We start from the raw sequence: 15,776 nt of genomic DNA, 5'->3' as shown, positions 1-15,776 counted from the left end.
CAGGATTTTGGGGTGAAACCTCAGGATTTTCGGAAAAAATCCCCAACTGACCCCTTTTCCTCCCCCACAGCTCCGCCTCCTCCTGAAGAGCCGCCGAGGGGCCCGCCGCCCCTCCCCCACTTCCTAGGAAGTGACGTCAGAGGGGCGGGGCCTGCTGGATATGACATCATATGAGGGGGAGGGACTCTCTTCTCTCGCCCCTCCCTCTTTCGGGCGACACCCCCATATTGGGGCAACCCCCCAAACCACGCCCAGGCCCCGCCCCCCCTCATGAATTTTTCATGATTTCCGTGAAATCGCTCCGTTTGGGGGTGGGGGTGAAAGGGGGCGGAGCTCCGCCCCGCCCCCTCCCGCCACGCCCTCCATTTCCAGGAAATGAGTCTTTGAACCACATTGGTTGTTTGGGGGGGGGGTGGGGCGTGTCCAAAAAAAAAAGGGGACCCGCCCTTCCCCCCCCCCCCCATTTAGGGGCGCCGCCGCTTTAAGAGTGCCCCGGGGGGGCGGGGCTGCTGTGTAACTCCGCCCCCTCATTATATAACCCCTCCCCCTCCCCCATGACCTCATTAATTGGGGGACGGGATCAAAGGGGTCCCCCCCCAAATTGGGGGGGGCCAGAGGGAGGACCCCAAATTGGGGAAGAAACTGGTTTAAACTGGAAAAGGGGGAGGGGGGGGGGCGTGGCCCTTTCCCCCTCCCCCCCCAAATAAACCCTGTTGATTGGCTGCAGTGAGTGACGTCATTTGGAGAAGGGGCGTGTCATCCGTGAATCTCCCCCCCCCCCCTTTTAAAAACACAGAAGCCAGTTAAGCTCCTCCCCCGCCTAGGGGGGCGGGGTTTATTAGGGCGGAGGGGGTGTGGCTTCTTGGAGGGGGCGTGTCCGGCTGGGGGCGTGTCTTGCCGATGGGGCCCCGCCCTCTTTTTCACACCAGCTCCCCTTGGGCGGTGATGCGAAGATCCGGGAGGGTCAGCTGTGGGGGGGGGGGGGAGGGGTGGGGCGGGGGGGGAGGGGTCAGAGAACTAAGGACCGCCCCCATGGCCCCACCCATCCCATAATTCCAAGGGACACCCCCCCCCTCACCTCCTCGGAGCCCCCCCACTCGGCCACGTCCTCGTAGGGGTGGAATTCTGGGTGATACCAAAAAAAAAGAACCAAAAAAAGAGGGGGGGGGGGGGAGGAGTGTGGGGGGAGGGGCAGAGGGACACACCCCTCCCCCACCCCCCCAAAATTATACTCACCCACAACAGGGTCCCATGGGTGGGGGTCGCTGGGGGTCACCCATGACCCGGTAGAGCTCAACTTTTTTTTTTGGGGGGGGGGGGGGGAAATACCATTGAGACCCCCCGGGGGGGGGGAGGGGGAAATGGGTGGGGGAGGGGAGGGCCACACCCAGATGTCTGGGTCACCCCACCCCCCAAGGTGGGGTCACCCCCCCCCCCTCCCCCCCCTCACCTCCAAGCTTTCGGGCGGGGCGGTCACGTGACCGTAGTCGTTGGGTGACCCCGCCTTCGGTTCCCCATGCCCGACGCTCGGCTCCGCCCCCCGGATGTGACGTCGTCGACGATGCCGCCACCACGCCCCCCACAGGGCGGCGTGACCCAACAGGACGAGCCCCCCCAGGGCGCTCAGTGCCCCCGCCAGGGCGGGGGGAAACGCAAAGCCTGATGGGAGACAAAATGGCCGACGGGAGCGGAGAAGACGCCCCGACTCCCCCTCCCCCAACCCTTTCCCAGGGGCCTCAGGGGCGGGGACTCACCTGCAGGGGGCGTGGCCGGCTCCTCCCACTCCGCCACCGAATCCTCGGGCAGCTCTGAGAGAGGGAAAGCGGGTGTTTCCGCTCACTTCCGGTTCCCAGGCCTGCCACCACCTTCACTTCCGGTTCCCGCCCGCCCACTTCCGGTCACCCTCCACAGGTCTTTCCGCTCGCTACCCGCTCCGAGGCCTCCCCCACCTTCAGTTCCGGTTCCCGCCCGCCCACTTCCGGTCCCCATCCAGAGGTATTTCCGCTCGCTTCCTGTTCTGCTTCTACTTCCGGGGCCGCCGCCCACCTCCAGGCCCCTCCTTCATCGGCAGGCCGGACGCACTTCCGGTCCAGCCGCCTAACTTCCGGGTCCGTGCCACGTTATTTCCGTTTCCCGCCAAAATACGCCAGCCCCCCCCCGCCCCCAACTTCCGGGTGAGAGGTTACCCCTCCCCTCCCCTTCCATATGCCAAGCCACTTCCGGAAGGGAGCATTTCCGGTGGCGCTTCCGGGTCACTCCACTATCCTCTTCCGGCCCAGAGACGCGTCTCCGGCCTACTTCCGGTTTGGCCTCCCCGTTTCCGGTTGCTACCCGTTTCCGGTCCCCGGCCCCGCTTCCGGCCCCGCCTGTCCCGTTACCGGAAGTGACGGCCCTGATGACGGCAGCTGCGCTGTCCCCGCGGTCGTTGCGCGCCCTCACGGCGACGTCATAGGGCGTGGCAGGGCGGAGCCCCTCCAGCGTCAGGGTGGAGCCGGGCACGAGGAGCGTGGCGGCGGGGGGCGGGGCGCCGGCACCTTTCGCGCTGGAAAGGGGGCGGAGACCGGAAGTGGGGGGTGGGCCGACCGGAAGTGGGCACGGACCGTGCCGGAAACGAACTTGGCGTCACCGGAACTTCCGTGACATCGCCCCGCGGCGACCGGAAGTGGGGGAGGCATGATTCTGGGGGACCCGGAAGTGTGGCCGGGACCCCGGGGAGGACCGGAAATGAGGCCTGGCGGGACCGGAAGTGATGCAGACCATCGGTGACAGGGCCGGAAATGGAGTTGGGGGGGGTCCCAGCGGGGGTTTTGGGGTCCCCATGAGGGTTTTGGGGGGTCCTCATCGATTTTTGGGTGGAACCAAAGGATTTTGGGGGGGAGACAAGGGATTTTGGGGGTCTCCCATGAGGATTTTGGGGTCCCCATTGGGGTTTTTGGGGTGTCTTGATGGGTTTTGGGGGCACCCAAGAGATTTCGGGGTGTCCCATGGTGGTTTTTGGGGGGTCCCCATGACATTTTGGGGGGTCTTCATGGCATTTGGTGGCACCCAACGGATTTTGGGGGGCACCCAAGGGATTTTGGGGTGTCCCATGGGGATTTTGGGGTCCTGATGAGGTTTTGGGGTGTCTTGATGGGTTTTGGGGGCACCCAAGGGATTTTGGGGGGGCACCCAAGAGATTTTGGGGTGTCCCAAGCAGGTTTTGGGGTCTCCAATGGGGATTTTGTGGGGTCCCCATGAGGGTTTTGGGGGGTCCTCATAGATTTTGGGGGGACCCAAGGGATTTTTGGGGTGTCCCATGAGGATTTTGGGGTCCCCATGAGGTTTGGGGGTGTCTTGATGGGTTTTGGGGGCACCCAAGAGATTTCGGGGTGTCCCATGGTGGTTTTTGGGGGGTCCCCAGGACATTTTGGGGGGTCTTCATGGCATTTGGTGGCACCCAATGGATTTTGGGGGGCACCCAAGGGATTTTGGGGTGTCTCAAGCAGGTTTTGGGGTCCTCATGAATTTTTGGGTGGGATTTGGGGGTCTCCTGTGGGGTTTTTGGGGTGTCCCATGAGGATTTTGGGGTCCCCATGAGGTTGCGGGGTGTCTTGATGGGTTTTGGGGGCACTCAAGAGATTTCGGGGTGTCCCATGGGGGTTTTTGGGGGGTCCCCATGACATTTTGGGGGGTCTTCATGGCATTTGGTGGCACCCAATGGATTTTGGGGGGCACCCAAGGGATTTTGGGGTGTCCCAAACAGGTTTTGGGGTCTCCCATGGGGATTTTGGGGTCCCCATGAGGTTTTGGGGGGTCTTCATGGGATTTGGGGGCACCCAAGGAATTTTGGGGTGTCCCATGAGGATTTTGGGGTCCCCATGAGGGTTTTGGGGTCCTCGTGAATTTTTGGGTGGGATTTGGGGGTCTCCTGTGGGGTTTTTGGGGTGTCCCATGAGGATTTTGGGGTCCCCATGAGGTTTGGGGGTGTCTCGATGGGATTTGGGGGCACCCAAGAGATTTCGGGGTGTCCCATGGGGGTTTTTGGGGGGTCCCCAGGACATTTTGGGGGGGGGTCTTCATGGCATTTGGTGACACCCAAGGAATTTTGGGGGAAATCGAAGGGATTTTGGGGTGTCCCATAGGGTTTTGGGGTCTCCCATGGGGATTTTGGGGTCCCCATGAGGGTTTTGAGGTCCCCCGAGATTTTTGGGGTCCCCCCCTTACGTGAGGAGGAAGCTCTGGGGCAGCCCCCCGTCAAATCCGGGGCTCCAGGCCAGGCGGAGGGAGGTGGGGGTGACCCCCGACACCCGCAGGTTTTGGGGGGGCTCCGGGCGATCTGGGGGGGGGAGGGGAGGGTCAGGGGGGGTCCCCCCTCACCGCAGGGACCCCCAATTCCTCCCAGTAACCCCCAGTATCCTCCCAGTAGCTCCCAGTATCCTCCCAGTGCTCCCAATACCCCTCCCAGTGCCCCCCAAATCTTCCCAGTGTCCCCCCCAGTGTCCTCAACATCCTCCCAGTGCCTCCCAGTAGCCTCCCAGTGCCTCCCAGTATCCTCCCAGTGCCCCCCAAATCCTGCCAGTGTCCCCAACACCCTCCCAGTGCCTCCCAGTAACCTTCTAGTGCTCCCAATATCCCTCCCAGTGCCTCCCAGTATCCTCCCAGTGCTCCAAATATCCCTCCCAGTGCCTCCCAGTGCCTCCAAATCTTCCCAGTGTCCCCAACACCCTCCCAGTGCCTCCCAGTAACCTCCCAGTGCTCCCAGTATCCCTCCCAGTGGCTCCCAGTACATTCCCAGTGCCCCCCAAATCCTCCCAGTGTCCCCAACACCCTCCCAGTGCCTCCCAGTAACCTCCCAGTGTCCCCAACACCCTCCCAGTGCCTCCCAGTAACCTCCCAATATCCCTCCCAGTGCCTCCCAGTACCCTCCCAGTGCTCCCAATATCCCTCCCAGTGCCCCCCAAATCCTCCCAGTGTCCCCAACACCCTCCCAGTGCCTCCCAGTATCCTCCCAGTGCTCCCAATATCCCTCCCAGTGGCTCCCAGTATCCTCCCAGTGCCCCTCAATATCCTCCCAGTGCCTCCCAGTACCCTCCCAGTGCTCCCAATATCCCTCCCAGTGGCTCCCAGTAGCCTCCCAGTGCCTCCCCAGTGTCCTCAACATCCCCCAGTTCCTCCCAGTACTCTCCCAGTGCTCCCAATATCCCTCCCAGTGCCTCCCAGTACCCTCCCAGTGCTCCCAATATCCCTCCCAGTGCCTCCCAGTACCCTCCCAGTGCTCCCAATATCCCTCCCAGTGCCGGTACCGGCGAGCCGGAGCTGGAGGCGACGCCGAACGGTGCCCAGCGGATTTTGGGCGACGCAGACGAAGGCGCCGAGGGTTTGATTCTGGTCCCAGTCCCAGTTTGGCTCCTGGTGCCAGTTGAGGTACTGGTAGCGGTGTCGGTTCTTGTACTGGTCCCAGTTCCGGTGGTGGTAGTACCGGTCGCGGAGGCGGGCCCGATCCTGGCTGATGTTGGCCACGGTGAGGACGCTGCTGGTCCAGGGCCCCTCGTGCCACTGGTGCTCCTGGAACCTGGGGTAGAACCGGCACCAGTTGGGCTGGAACTGGGACTGGTTTGGCCCAGTTGAGCCCACTTGGGTCTGGTTGGGCCCAGTTGAGTCCAGTTGGGTCTGGTTGAGTCCAGTTGAGTCCAGTTGGCCAGCCCAGTTGGCCCCAGTTGGCTCTGGGTGGGGCCCGATTGGACCAGTTGAGCCCAGTTGTGCCTGGTTTGGCCCACTTGAACCCAGTTGGGCCTGGTTTGGCCCACTTGAGCCCAGTTGGGTCTGGTTAGGCCCAGTTGGGCCTGGTTTGGCCCAGTTGAGCCCAGTTGGGTCTGGTTAGACCCAGTTGAACCCAGTTGGGCCTAGTTTGGCCCAGTTGAGCCCAGTTGGGCCTGGTTTGGCCCAGTTGGGTCTGGTTAGGCCCAGTTGGGCCTGGTTTGGCCCAGTTGAGCCCAGTTGGGTCTGATTGGGCCCAGTTGAGCCCGGTTGGGTCTGGTTTAACCCAGTCGAACCCAGTTGGGCCTGGTTTGGCCCAGTTGAGCCCAGTTGGGTCTGGTTAGACCCAGTTGAACCCAGTTGGGCCTAGTTTGGCCCAGTTGAGCCCAGTTGGGCCTGGTTTGGCCCAGTTGGGTCTGGTTAGGCCCAGTTGGGCCTGGTTTGGCCCAGTTGAGCCCAGTTGGGCCTGGTTTGGCCCAGTTGAGCCCAGTTGGGTCTGATTGGGCCCAGTTGAGCCCAGTTGGGCCTGGTTTGGCCCAGTTGAGCCCAGTTGGGTCTGGTTTAACCCAGTCGAACCCAGTTGGGTCTGGTTTGGCCCAGTTGAGCCCAGTTGGGTCTGGTTAGGCCCAGTTGGGCCTGGTTTGGCCCAGTTGAGCCCAGTTGGGTCTGGTTAGACCCAGTTGAACCCAGTTGGGCCTAGTTTGGCCCAGTTGAGCCCAGTTGGGCCTGGTTTGGCCCAGTTGGGTCTGGTTAGGCCCAGTTGGGCCTGGTTTGGCCCAGTTGAGCCCAGTTGGGCCTGGTTTGGCCCAGTTGAGCCCAGTTGGGTCTGATTGGGCCCAGTTGAGCCCAGTTGGGCCTGGTTTGGCCCAGTTGAGCCCAGTTGGGTCTGGTTTAACCCAGTCGAACCCAGTTGGGTCTGGTTTGGCCCAGTTGGGCCTAGTTTGGCCCAGTCGAGCTCAGTTGGGCCTGGTTTGGCCCAGTCGAACCCAGTTGGGTCTGGTTTGGCCCAGTTGAGCCCAGTTGGGTCTGGTTGGGTCCAGTTGACCCTGATTGGGTCCAGTTGGGTCTGGTTTGACCCAGTTGAGCCCAGTTGGGCCTGGTTTGGCCCAGTTGACCCTGATTGGGTCCAGTTGGGTTTAGTTTGGCCCAGTTGAGCCCAGTTGGGTCTGGTTTGGCCCAGTTGAGCCCAGTTAGGTCTGGCTGGGCCCAGTTGACCCCATTTGGTCCCAGTTGGGTTTGGTTGGGCCCAGTTGACCCTGGTTTGGTCCAGTTGAGTTTAGTTTGGCCCCAGTTGAGCCCAGTTGGGTCTGGTTTGGCCCAGTTGAGCCCAGTTGGGTCTGGTTTGGCCCAGTTGAGCCCAGTTGGGTCTGATTGGGCCCAGTTGACCCCGGTTGGACCCCACTTGGGCGCGGTTTGGCCCAGTTGATCCCAGTTGGGTCTGATGGCGTTCCCTTACATCTGTGTGACCCAGTTAGTCCCAGTTTGGCCCAGTTTGGCCCAGTTTGACCCAGTACCTGGCCTTGTCGGGGCGCAGCGGTTGGCCCCGGTGCTCCCAGCGCAGCCCCACCCCGGGCACGCCCTGGGCGCGGCACCGCAGCTGAGCCGTGTCCGCCCCATCCGGCACCAGCACCGGCACCGGCTCCGCCTCCGACTCCGCCTCCAGCTCGGGGCCATCTTGGGGCGGGGGGAGGGGGAAGGGCGTCAGGGCTGCGATTGGTCCTCGGGGGTTCAACCCCGCCCTGGGGTGACTCTGGGAACCGCCCTTCCCCGGGCCCCTCCCCCGGCCTCAGTCCCTTCCCCATTGGCTGTCGCCCGTATCGGATGCCCCACCCCTCCCTGGTAGTCCCCCCATTGGTTGTCCCCAAATGTGGGTGGCCCCCCATTGGGTGACCCCTCCCACAAATGTCACCCATTGGGTGTCACCCATTGGGTGACCCCTCCCATGATTGTCCCTTGGGTGTCTCCCGTTGGTTGACTCCTCCCATGGATGTCACCCATTGGGTGACCCCCCCCCCCCCCATTGGGTGACCCCTCCCATGGATATCACCCATTGGGTGTCCCCCCCCATTGGGTAGCCCCGCCCATGAATGTCCCCCATTGGTTGGCCTCCCATCGGGTGCCCCCTCCCACCAACGCCCCCTTCTTGGGCGTCGCCCCTCCAGGAACGCCCCGCCCTCCACCCCCATTAACCAGCCTCCCATCGGCTGCCCCGCCCCTGCCCCGCCCCGCCCCACCCCTTAAGAGACCCCTCCCACCCAGAGGAGGGGGGGGCGGGACTCACAGCGCACCACCAGGCGGACGATGGCGCGGGCGGGGGGGGCCACGCCCGTGTCCACCCGACACTCGTAGGGTCCCGCCAGGTCCCGCCGCGCCCCCACCACCCGGAGGCGGCCCACGGAGACCCCGCCCTCGGGGCGGAGCTCCGGGGGGACGGCCGACGCCCCCGACGCCCCCGAGGCCTACGGGGGGACGGGGACGCCGGGATGTCACCGGCGGGGGACGGCGGGGGGCGGTGTCACCCCCCCCCCCACCACCCAACGTGTGGCCTCGGTGTCCCCGTGTCACCCCTCGTGTCCCCAACGTCCACGACGTCCCCAACGCCCCCAATGTGTCCCCAACGCCCCCAACGTCCCCAACATCCCCAACGTCCCCAATGCCCCCAATGTCCCCAATGTCCCCAACGCCCCCAACGTCCCCAACATCTTCAACGCCCCCAACACCCCCAACGTCCCCAACGCCCACAATGTCCCCAACATCTTCAACGCCCCCAACGTCCCCAACGCCCCCGACGCCCCCAACATGTCGCCAACATCCCCAACGTGTCCCCAATGTCCCCAACGTCCCCAACACGCCCAACATCCCCAACGTCCCCAACGTCCCCAACACCCCCAACGTGTCCCCAACGTCCCCAACATCCCCGACGTCCCCAACACCCCCAATGTCCCCAACACCCCCGACGTCCCCAACGTCCCCGACACCCCCAACGTCCCCAACGTCCCCAATGTCCCCAACGCCCCCGACACCCCCAACGTCCCCAACGCCCCCAATACCCCCAACGTGTCCCCAATGCCCCCGACGTCCCCAACGGCCCCAACACCCCCAACGGCCCCAACGCCCCCAACGTGTCCCCAATGTCCCCAACATCTTCAACGCCCCCAACGCCCCCAACGTCCGCAACACCCCCAACGTGTCCCCAACACCCCCGACGTCCCCAAAGGCCCCAACACCCCCGACGTCCCCAACGCCCCCAACGTGTCCCCAACGTCCCCAACATCCTCAACGCCCCCAACGTGTCCCCAACGCCCCCGACGTCCCCAACGCCCCCAACGTGTCCCCAACACGCCCAATGCCCCCAACGTCCCCAACATCTTCAACGCCCCCAAAGCCCCCAATGTCCCCAACATTCCCCAATGCCCCCAACGTCCCCAACATTCCCCAACGCCCCCAACGCCCCCAACTTGCCCAACGCCCCCAACGTCCCCAACGCCCCCAACACGCCCAACGCCCCCAACGTCCCCAACGCCCCCAATATCCCCGACGCCCCCAACGTGTCCCCAACGTCCCCAACACGCCCAACGTCCCCAACGCCCCCAATGTCCCCAACACGCCCAACGCCCTCAACGTCCCCAACGCCCCCAACGTCCCCAACGCCCCCAATGCCCCCAACGTGTCCCCAACATCCCCAACGCCCCCAACGTCCCCAACGTGTCCCCAACGTCCCCAACGTCCCCAACACGCCCAACGTCCCCGACGTCCCTGATGCCCCCGACGTCCCCAAAGCCCCCAACGTGTCCCCAACATCCTCAACGCCCCCGACGCCCCCAACGCCCCCGACGCCCCCAACGTCCCCGACGCCCCCAACGCCCCCGACGCCCCCAACGTCCCCAACGCCCTCGACATCCCCAACGTCCCCAACGTCCCCAACGTCCCCAACGCCCCCGACGCCCCCGACGTCCCCGACGCCCCCGACGCCCCCAACTCCCCCAATGTCCCCAACGTCCCCAACGCCCCCAACATCCCCAACATCCCCAACGCCCCCAACGTCCCCAACGCCCCCAACGTCCCCGACGCCCCCAATGTCCCGTACGAGGCGCCCCCAGGTGAGGCAGCCGGGGGGGAGGGGGCTGCCTTCGGCCTCGCACAGCAGCTCCGCGCTGCCGCCCTCCTCCACCTCCACGGGGTCGGGCGCCCGTACGATGGCCGGGGGGTCTGCGGGTGGGGGTTAAAGGTCAGCGGGGGGTCAAAGGTCGGCGGGGTGGGGGGAGGGGGCAGAGGTCGAGGGCGGGAGGGGACGGGGAGGGAGACGGTGGGGGGGGGGGGTTATTGGGGGCTGTGGGGTGCTGTAAGGTGTTCTAGGTGCTATAGGGTGCTGTGGGGTGCTATAGGGCTCTATGAGGGTCTATAGGGTGCTGTGGGGTGCTATAGGGTGCTATGGGGTGCTGTGGGGTGCTATAGGGTGCTGGGGTGCTATAGGGCTCTATGAGGGTCTATAGGGTGCTGTGGGGTGCTATGGGGTGCTGTGGAGTGCTATAGGGTTCTATAGGGTGCTATAGGGTTCTGCGGGGTGCTGTGGGGTGCTATAGGGTTCTGTGGGGTGCTGTTGGGTGCTATTGGGTGCTATAGGGTTCTATGTGGTGCTGTGGGGTGCCGTGGGGTATTGTGGGGTGCAATAGGGTGCTGTGAGATGCTATAGGGTTGTATTGTGGGGTGCAATAGGGTGCTGTGGGATGCTATAGGGTTCTATACGGTGCTATGGGGTGCTGTGGGGTGCTATAGGGTTCTGTGGGCTGCTGTGGGGTTCGATAGGGTGCTATAGGGTGCTGTGGGGTGCTATAGGGTTCTATAGAGTTCTATAGGGTTTCATGGAGTGCTGTGGGGTGCCGTAGGGTTCTATAGGGTGCTATAGGGTTCTGTGTGGTGCTGTGGGGTGCTATAGGGCTCTATTGGGTGCTGTGGGGTGCTATAAGGTTCTGTGGGCTGCTATAGGGTTCTGCGGGGTGCTACAGGCTTCTGCGGGGTGCTATGGGGTCTTGTGGGGTTCTGTGGGGTGCCATAGGGTTCTATAGGGTTCTATGGGGTGCTGTGGAGTTCTATAGGGTGCTATAGGGTTCTATGGGGTGCTACAGGGTTCTATAGGGTGCTATAGGGTTCTATGGGGTGCTATAGGGTGCTACAGGGTGCTATGGAGTTCTATAGGGTTCTATGGGGTGCTATAGGGTGCTACAGGGTGCTATGGGGTGCTATGGAGTTCTATGGGATGCTATAGGGTGCTACAGGGTGCTACAGGGTTCTATGGGGTGCTATAGGGTGCTACAGGGTGCTATTGGGTGCTATGGAGTTCTATAGGGTGCTACAGGGTTCTATGGGGTGCTATAGGGCGCTATAGGGTGCTGCGGGGCGCTGACAGTGGACATGGAGGCGGAGGTGGGTGCTGGCCGCCCCCTCGGCGTTTCGGCACTCGACCCCGTAGGTGCCGGCGTCCCCCCGGGTGACGTTGGTGATGGCCAGGCCCCCCCCCTCCAGCAGGTGGTGGCGGGGGGACCCCTCTGCGGGGTCAGGGGTCGGGGGTCAGGGGGCACGGGCCACACCCCCGGGACCCGCCCGAGCCTGCGGGGGGTCACCGTGCCCTCCCGGTGCCTCCCAGTAACCCCACAGCCCCTTCCCAGTGTCTCCCAGTGCTCCCAGTAACCCCACAGCCCCTTCCCAGTGTCTCCCAGTGCTCCCAGTAAACCCGCAGCTCCTTCCCAGTGTCTCCCAGTAAACCCGCAGACCCCTCCCAGTGTCTCCCAGTGTTCCCAGTAACCCCACAGCCCCTTCCCAGTGTCTCCCAGTGCTCCCAGTAACCCCACAGCCCCTTCCCAGTGTCTCCCAGTGCTCCCAGTAAACCCGCAGCCCCTTCCCAGTGTCTCCCAGTGCTCCCAGTAACCCTGGAAACCCCTCCTGGTGCCTCCCAGTAACCCCACAGCCCCTTCCCAGTGTCTCCCAGTGCTCCCAGTAACCCCACAGCCCTTTCCCAGTGTCTCCCAGTGCTCCCAGTAACCCCACAGCCCCTTCCCAGTGTCTCCCAGTAAACCCGCAGACCCCTCCCAGTGTCTCCCAGTGTTCCCAGTAACCCCACAGCCCCTTCCCAGTGTCTCCCAGTGCTCCCAGTAACCCCACAGCCCCTTCCCAGTGTCTCCCAGTGCTCCCAGTAAACCCGCAGCTCCTTCCCAGTGTCTCCCAGTGCTCCCAGTAACCCTGGAAACCCCTCCCGGTGCCTCCCAGTAACCCCACAGCCCCTTCCCAGTGTCTCCCAGTGCTCCCAGTAAACCCGTAGCCCCTTCCCAGTGTCTCCCAGTGCTCCCAGTAAACCCGCAGCCCCTTCCCAGTGTCTCCCAGCACTCCCAGTAAACCCGCAGACCCCTCCCAGTGTCTCCCAGTGCTCCCAGTAACCCCACAGCCCCTTCCCAGTGTCTCCCAGTAAACCCGCAGACCCCTCCCAGTGTCTCCCAGTGATCCCAGTAACCCCACAGACCCCTCCCAGTGTCTCCCAGTAACCCCACAGCCCCTTCCCAGTGTCTCCCAGTGCTCCCAGTAAACCCGCAGACCCCTCCCCGTGCCTCCCAGTGCTCCCAGTAACCCTGCAGACCCCTCCCAGTGCCTCCCAGTAACCCCACAGCCCCTTTCCAGTGTCTCCCAGTGCTCCCAGTAACCCCACAACCCCCTCCCAGTGCCTCCCAGCACTCTTAGACCCCCTCCCTGTGCCTCCCAGTAACCCCATAGCCCCCTCCCAGTACCTCCCAGTAACCCCACAGCCCCTCCCAGCCCCCCCTTTGTGCCTCCGGATCCCCTCCCAGTGCTTCCCAGTACCACCCAGCGCCTCCGTAATGCCTCCCAGCGCCCCCAGCTTCCCCCTCCCGCTGCTCCCAGTGCTCCCAGTGCCTCCCAGTAACCCCATAGCCCCCTCCCAGTACCTCCCAGTAACCCCACAGCCCCTCCCAGCCCCCCCTTTGTGCCTCCGGATCCCCTCCCAGTGCTTCCCAGTACCACCCAGCGCCTCCGTAATGCCTCCCAGCGCCCCCAGCTTCCCCCTCCCGCTGCTCCCAGTGCCTCCCAGTGCTCCCAGTCCGCACCGGGCAGGAGGGGGCGGCCGGCCAGGCTCCACGCGCAGCTCTCCACGGGGGGGTGGGCGAGGACGAGGAGGGGCAGCCGCGCCCCCCCGTGCTCCCGCGCCACCACCAGTGCCCCCGCCCCCACCGAGAACTGGGGGGCATCTGGGGGGGGGGGCCCAGTAAGCCCACAGACCCCTCCCAGTGCCTCCCAGTAAGCCCCAGAAACCCAACAGGCCCTTCCCGGCGTCTCCCAGTAAGGCCCAGTGCCATTTCAGTGCCATCCCAGTGCTCCCAGTAAGGCCCAGGAACCTCACAGGCCCTTCCCAGTGCCTCCCAGTAAGGCCCAGGAACCTCACAGACCCCTCCCAGTGCCTCCCAGTAAGCCCCAGAAACCCAACAGGCCCTTCCCGGCGTCTCCCAGTAAGGCCCAGTGCCATTTCAGTGCCACCCCAGTGCTCCCAGTAAGGCCCAGGAACCTCACAGGCCCTTCCCAGTGCCTCCCAGTAAGGCCCAGGAACCTCACAGACCCCTCCCAGTGCCTCCCAGTAAGCCCCAGAAACCCCACAGGCCCTTCCCAGTGCCTCCCAGTAAGCCCCAAGAACCCCACAGGCCCTTCCCAGTGCCTCCCAGTAAGCCCCAGAAACCCAACAGGCCCTTCCCGGCGTCTCCCAGTAAGGCCCAGTGCCATTTCAGTGCCATCCCAGTGCTCCCAGTAAGCCCCAGGAGCCCCACAGGCCCTTCCCAGTGCCTCCCAGTAAGGCCCAGGAACCTCACAGACCCTTCCCAGTGCCTCCCAGTAAGGCCCAGGAACCTCACAGACCCTTCCCAGTGCCTCCCAGTAAGCCCCAGGAGCCCCACAGACCCTTCCCAGTGCATTCCAGTCCCTCCTGGTCTATCCCAATCTCCTCCCAGTCCCTCCCAGTCCCCCCCATTCCCCTCCCAGTCTATCTCAGTCCCTCCCAGTATATCCCAGTCCCCTCCCAGTCCCCCCAAATCCCCTCCCAGTCCCTCCCAGTCTATCCCAGCCCCCCCATTCACCTCCCAGTCCCTTCCAGTCCCCCCCAATCCCTTCCCAGTCCCCCCCAGTCCCCTCCCAGTCTATCCCACTCCCTCCCAGTCTATCCCAGTCCCCCCCAACCCCCTCCCAGTACCCTCCCAGTTCCCCCCATTCCCCCCCAACCCCTTCCCAGTCCCTCCCAGTCTATCCCAGTCCCCTCCCAGTCCCCCCCAATCCCTTCTCAGTCCCCCCCATTCCCCTCCCAGTCTATCCCACTCCCTCCCAGTCTGCTCCCAGTCCCTCCCAACGCCCTCCTAGTCCCTCCCAGTCTATCCCAGTCCCCCCATTCCCCCTCCAACCCCTTCCCAGTCCCTCCCAGTCCCCTCCCACTCCCTCCCAGTCTATCCCAGTCCCCTCCCAGTCCCTCCCAGTATATCCCAGTCCCTCCCAGTCCCCTCCCAGTCCCCCCCAGTCCCCTCCCAGTCTATCCCACTCCCTCCCAGTCTGCTCCCAGTCCCTCCCAACGCCCTCCCAGTCCCCACCAGTCCCCTCCCAGTCTATCCCAGTCCCCTCCCAGTCCCCCCCAATCCCTTCTCAGTCCCCCCCATTCCCCTCCCAGTCTATCCCACTCCCTCCCAGTCTGCTCCCAGTCCCTCCCAGTCTATCCCAGTCCGCCCATTCCCCCCCCAACCCCTTCCCAGTCCCTCCCAGTGCCCTCCCAGTCCCCCCCGGCCCAGGCCCCACTCACGCCGCAGGACGAGGCGGTGGTCGGCGCTGACCGCCACGCCCAGGGCGGGGCTGAGGGCGTGGCAGGTGACGTGCTGGCCTTGATCCGCGGGGCCGAGGGGCAGCCGGAGGCGGGAGGCGACCGACACCCCCCCGAAGGCGCCCGCGCTGGGGGGCAGCTGCTCCCCCACCAGCCTGGGGGGGACACCCGCCCGCCGCGTGCTGGGAGGCACTGGGAGGCACTGGGAGGGGGCTGGGAGGGGCTGGGGGGCACTGGGAGGGGGCTGGGAGGGGCTGGGAGGGGCTGGGAGGGGGCTGGGGGGTAATGGGAGGTACTGGGAGGGGACTGGGAGGCACTGGGAGGTATTGGGAGGGGGCTGGGAGGGGCTGGGGGGCACTGGGAGGGCACTGGGAGGTACTGGGAGGGCACTGGGAGGCACTGGGAGGGGACTGGGAGGCACTGGGAGGGGGCTGGGGGGGTGCTGGGAGGCACTGGGAGGCACTGGGAGGGGAGTGGGAGGTACTGGGAGGGGGCTGGGGGTTACTGGGAGGGCACTGGGGGTTACTGGGAGGGGACTGGGAGGCACTGGGAGGGGGCTGGGAGGGGATGGGGGGCACTGGGAGGGGGCTGGGAGGGACTAGGAGGGCACTGGGAGGTACTGGGAGGTCACTGGGAGGCACTGGGAGGTACTGGGAGGGTACTGGGGGTTACTGGGAGGCACTGGGAGGGGACTGGGAGGCACTGGGAGGTACTGGGAGGGGACTGGGAGGCACTGGGAGGGGGCTGGGGGGTGCTGGGAGGTCACTGGGGTCAAGTGGGGACATTGGGGTCATGCGGGGACGCTTGGGGAGGGCGGGGGTCACAGTGGGTCACGGGGGGTCACGATGGGTCACAGGGGTCACGGGGGGTCACGAGGGGGTCACAGGGGTCAGGGGGTCACAGGGGTCAGGGGCCGTGACCCACGTGCGGCCTTGGCGGGTCCAGCGCAGGTCGGGGGCGGGGTGGGCGGTGGCGGCCAGGCAGGTGAGCGTCAGGGTGTGGCCGGGGCGGGGCTCGCGGGGCGTGGCCGTGATGGTGACCGACGCCGGCGGGACTGGGGGCGGCGGGGGAGGGGGAGGTCACGGGGGGGGGGGGGCGTCACCGGGGTCGCGGGGGGTCGCACCCGCGCGGCTTGTGGCCGTCAGCCCCACGGCCGCCCCATAACCTGCCCCATAAGCTATAGGCG

The 15,776-nt window shown here is 65.1% G+C and overlaps 1 protein-coding gene across 1 annotated transcript; it reads right to left on the bottom strand.

Annotated features, from left to right (window-relative positions):
* Nucleotides 1–820: 820 nt before the first annotated feature.
* Nucleotides 821–8,595, bottom strand: NPHS1 (NPHS1 adhesion molecule, nephrin; the record flags this gene model as incomplete). Its single annotated transcript, XM_049797609.1, has 11 exons — nucleotides 8,302–8,595; nucleotides 8,018–8,195; nucleotides 7,251–7,410; nucleotides 5,283–5,551; nucleotides 4,204–4,315; nucleotides 2,379–2,542; nucleotides 1,736–1,808; nucleotides 1,451–1,659; nucleotides 1,237–1,297; nucleotides 1,079–1,125; nucleotides 821–968 (listed from the first exon to the last, which is right to left on the bottom strand). Coding segments are annotated over exons 1-11 (1,715 nt in total), but the record flags the coding sequence as incomplete, so codon positions are not given.
* Between the last annotated feature and the right edge of the window lie 7,181 nt (nucleotides 8,596–15,776).

This window comes from Accipiter gentilis, unplaced genomic scaffold, assembly GCF_929443795.1.
Source record: "Accipiter gentilis unplaced genomic scaffold, bAccGen1.1, whole genome shotgun sequence".
NCBI classification, from domain to species: Eukaryota; Metazoa; Chordata; class Aves; order Accipitriformes; family Accipitridae; genus Astur; species Astur gentilis.
The sequence above is the reverse complement of the archived record's forward strand: the minus strand, read 5'-3'. Positions and strand labels throughout refer to the sequence as shown.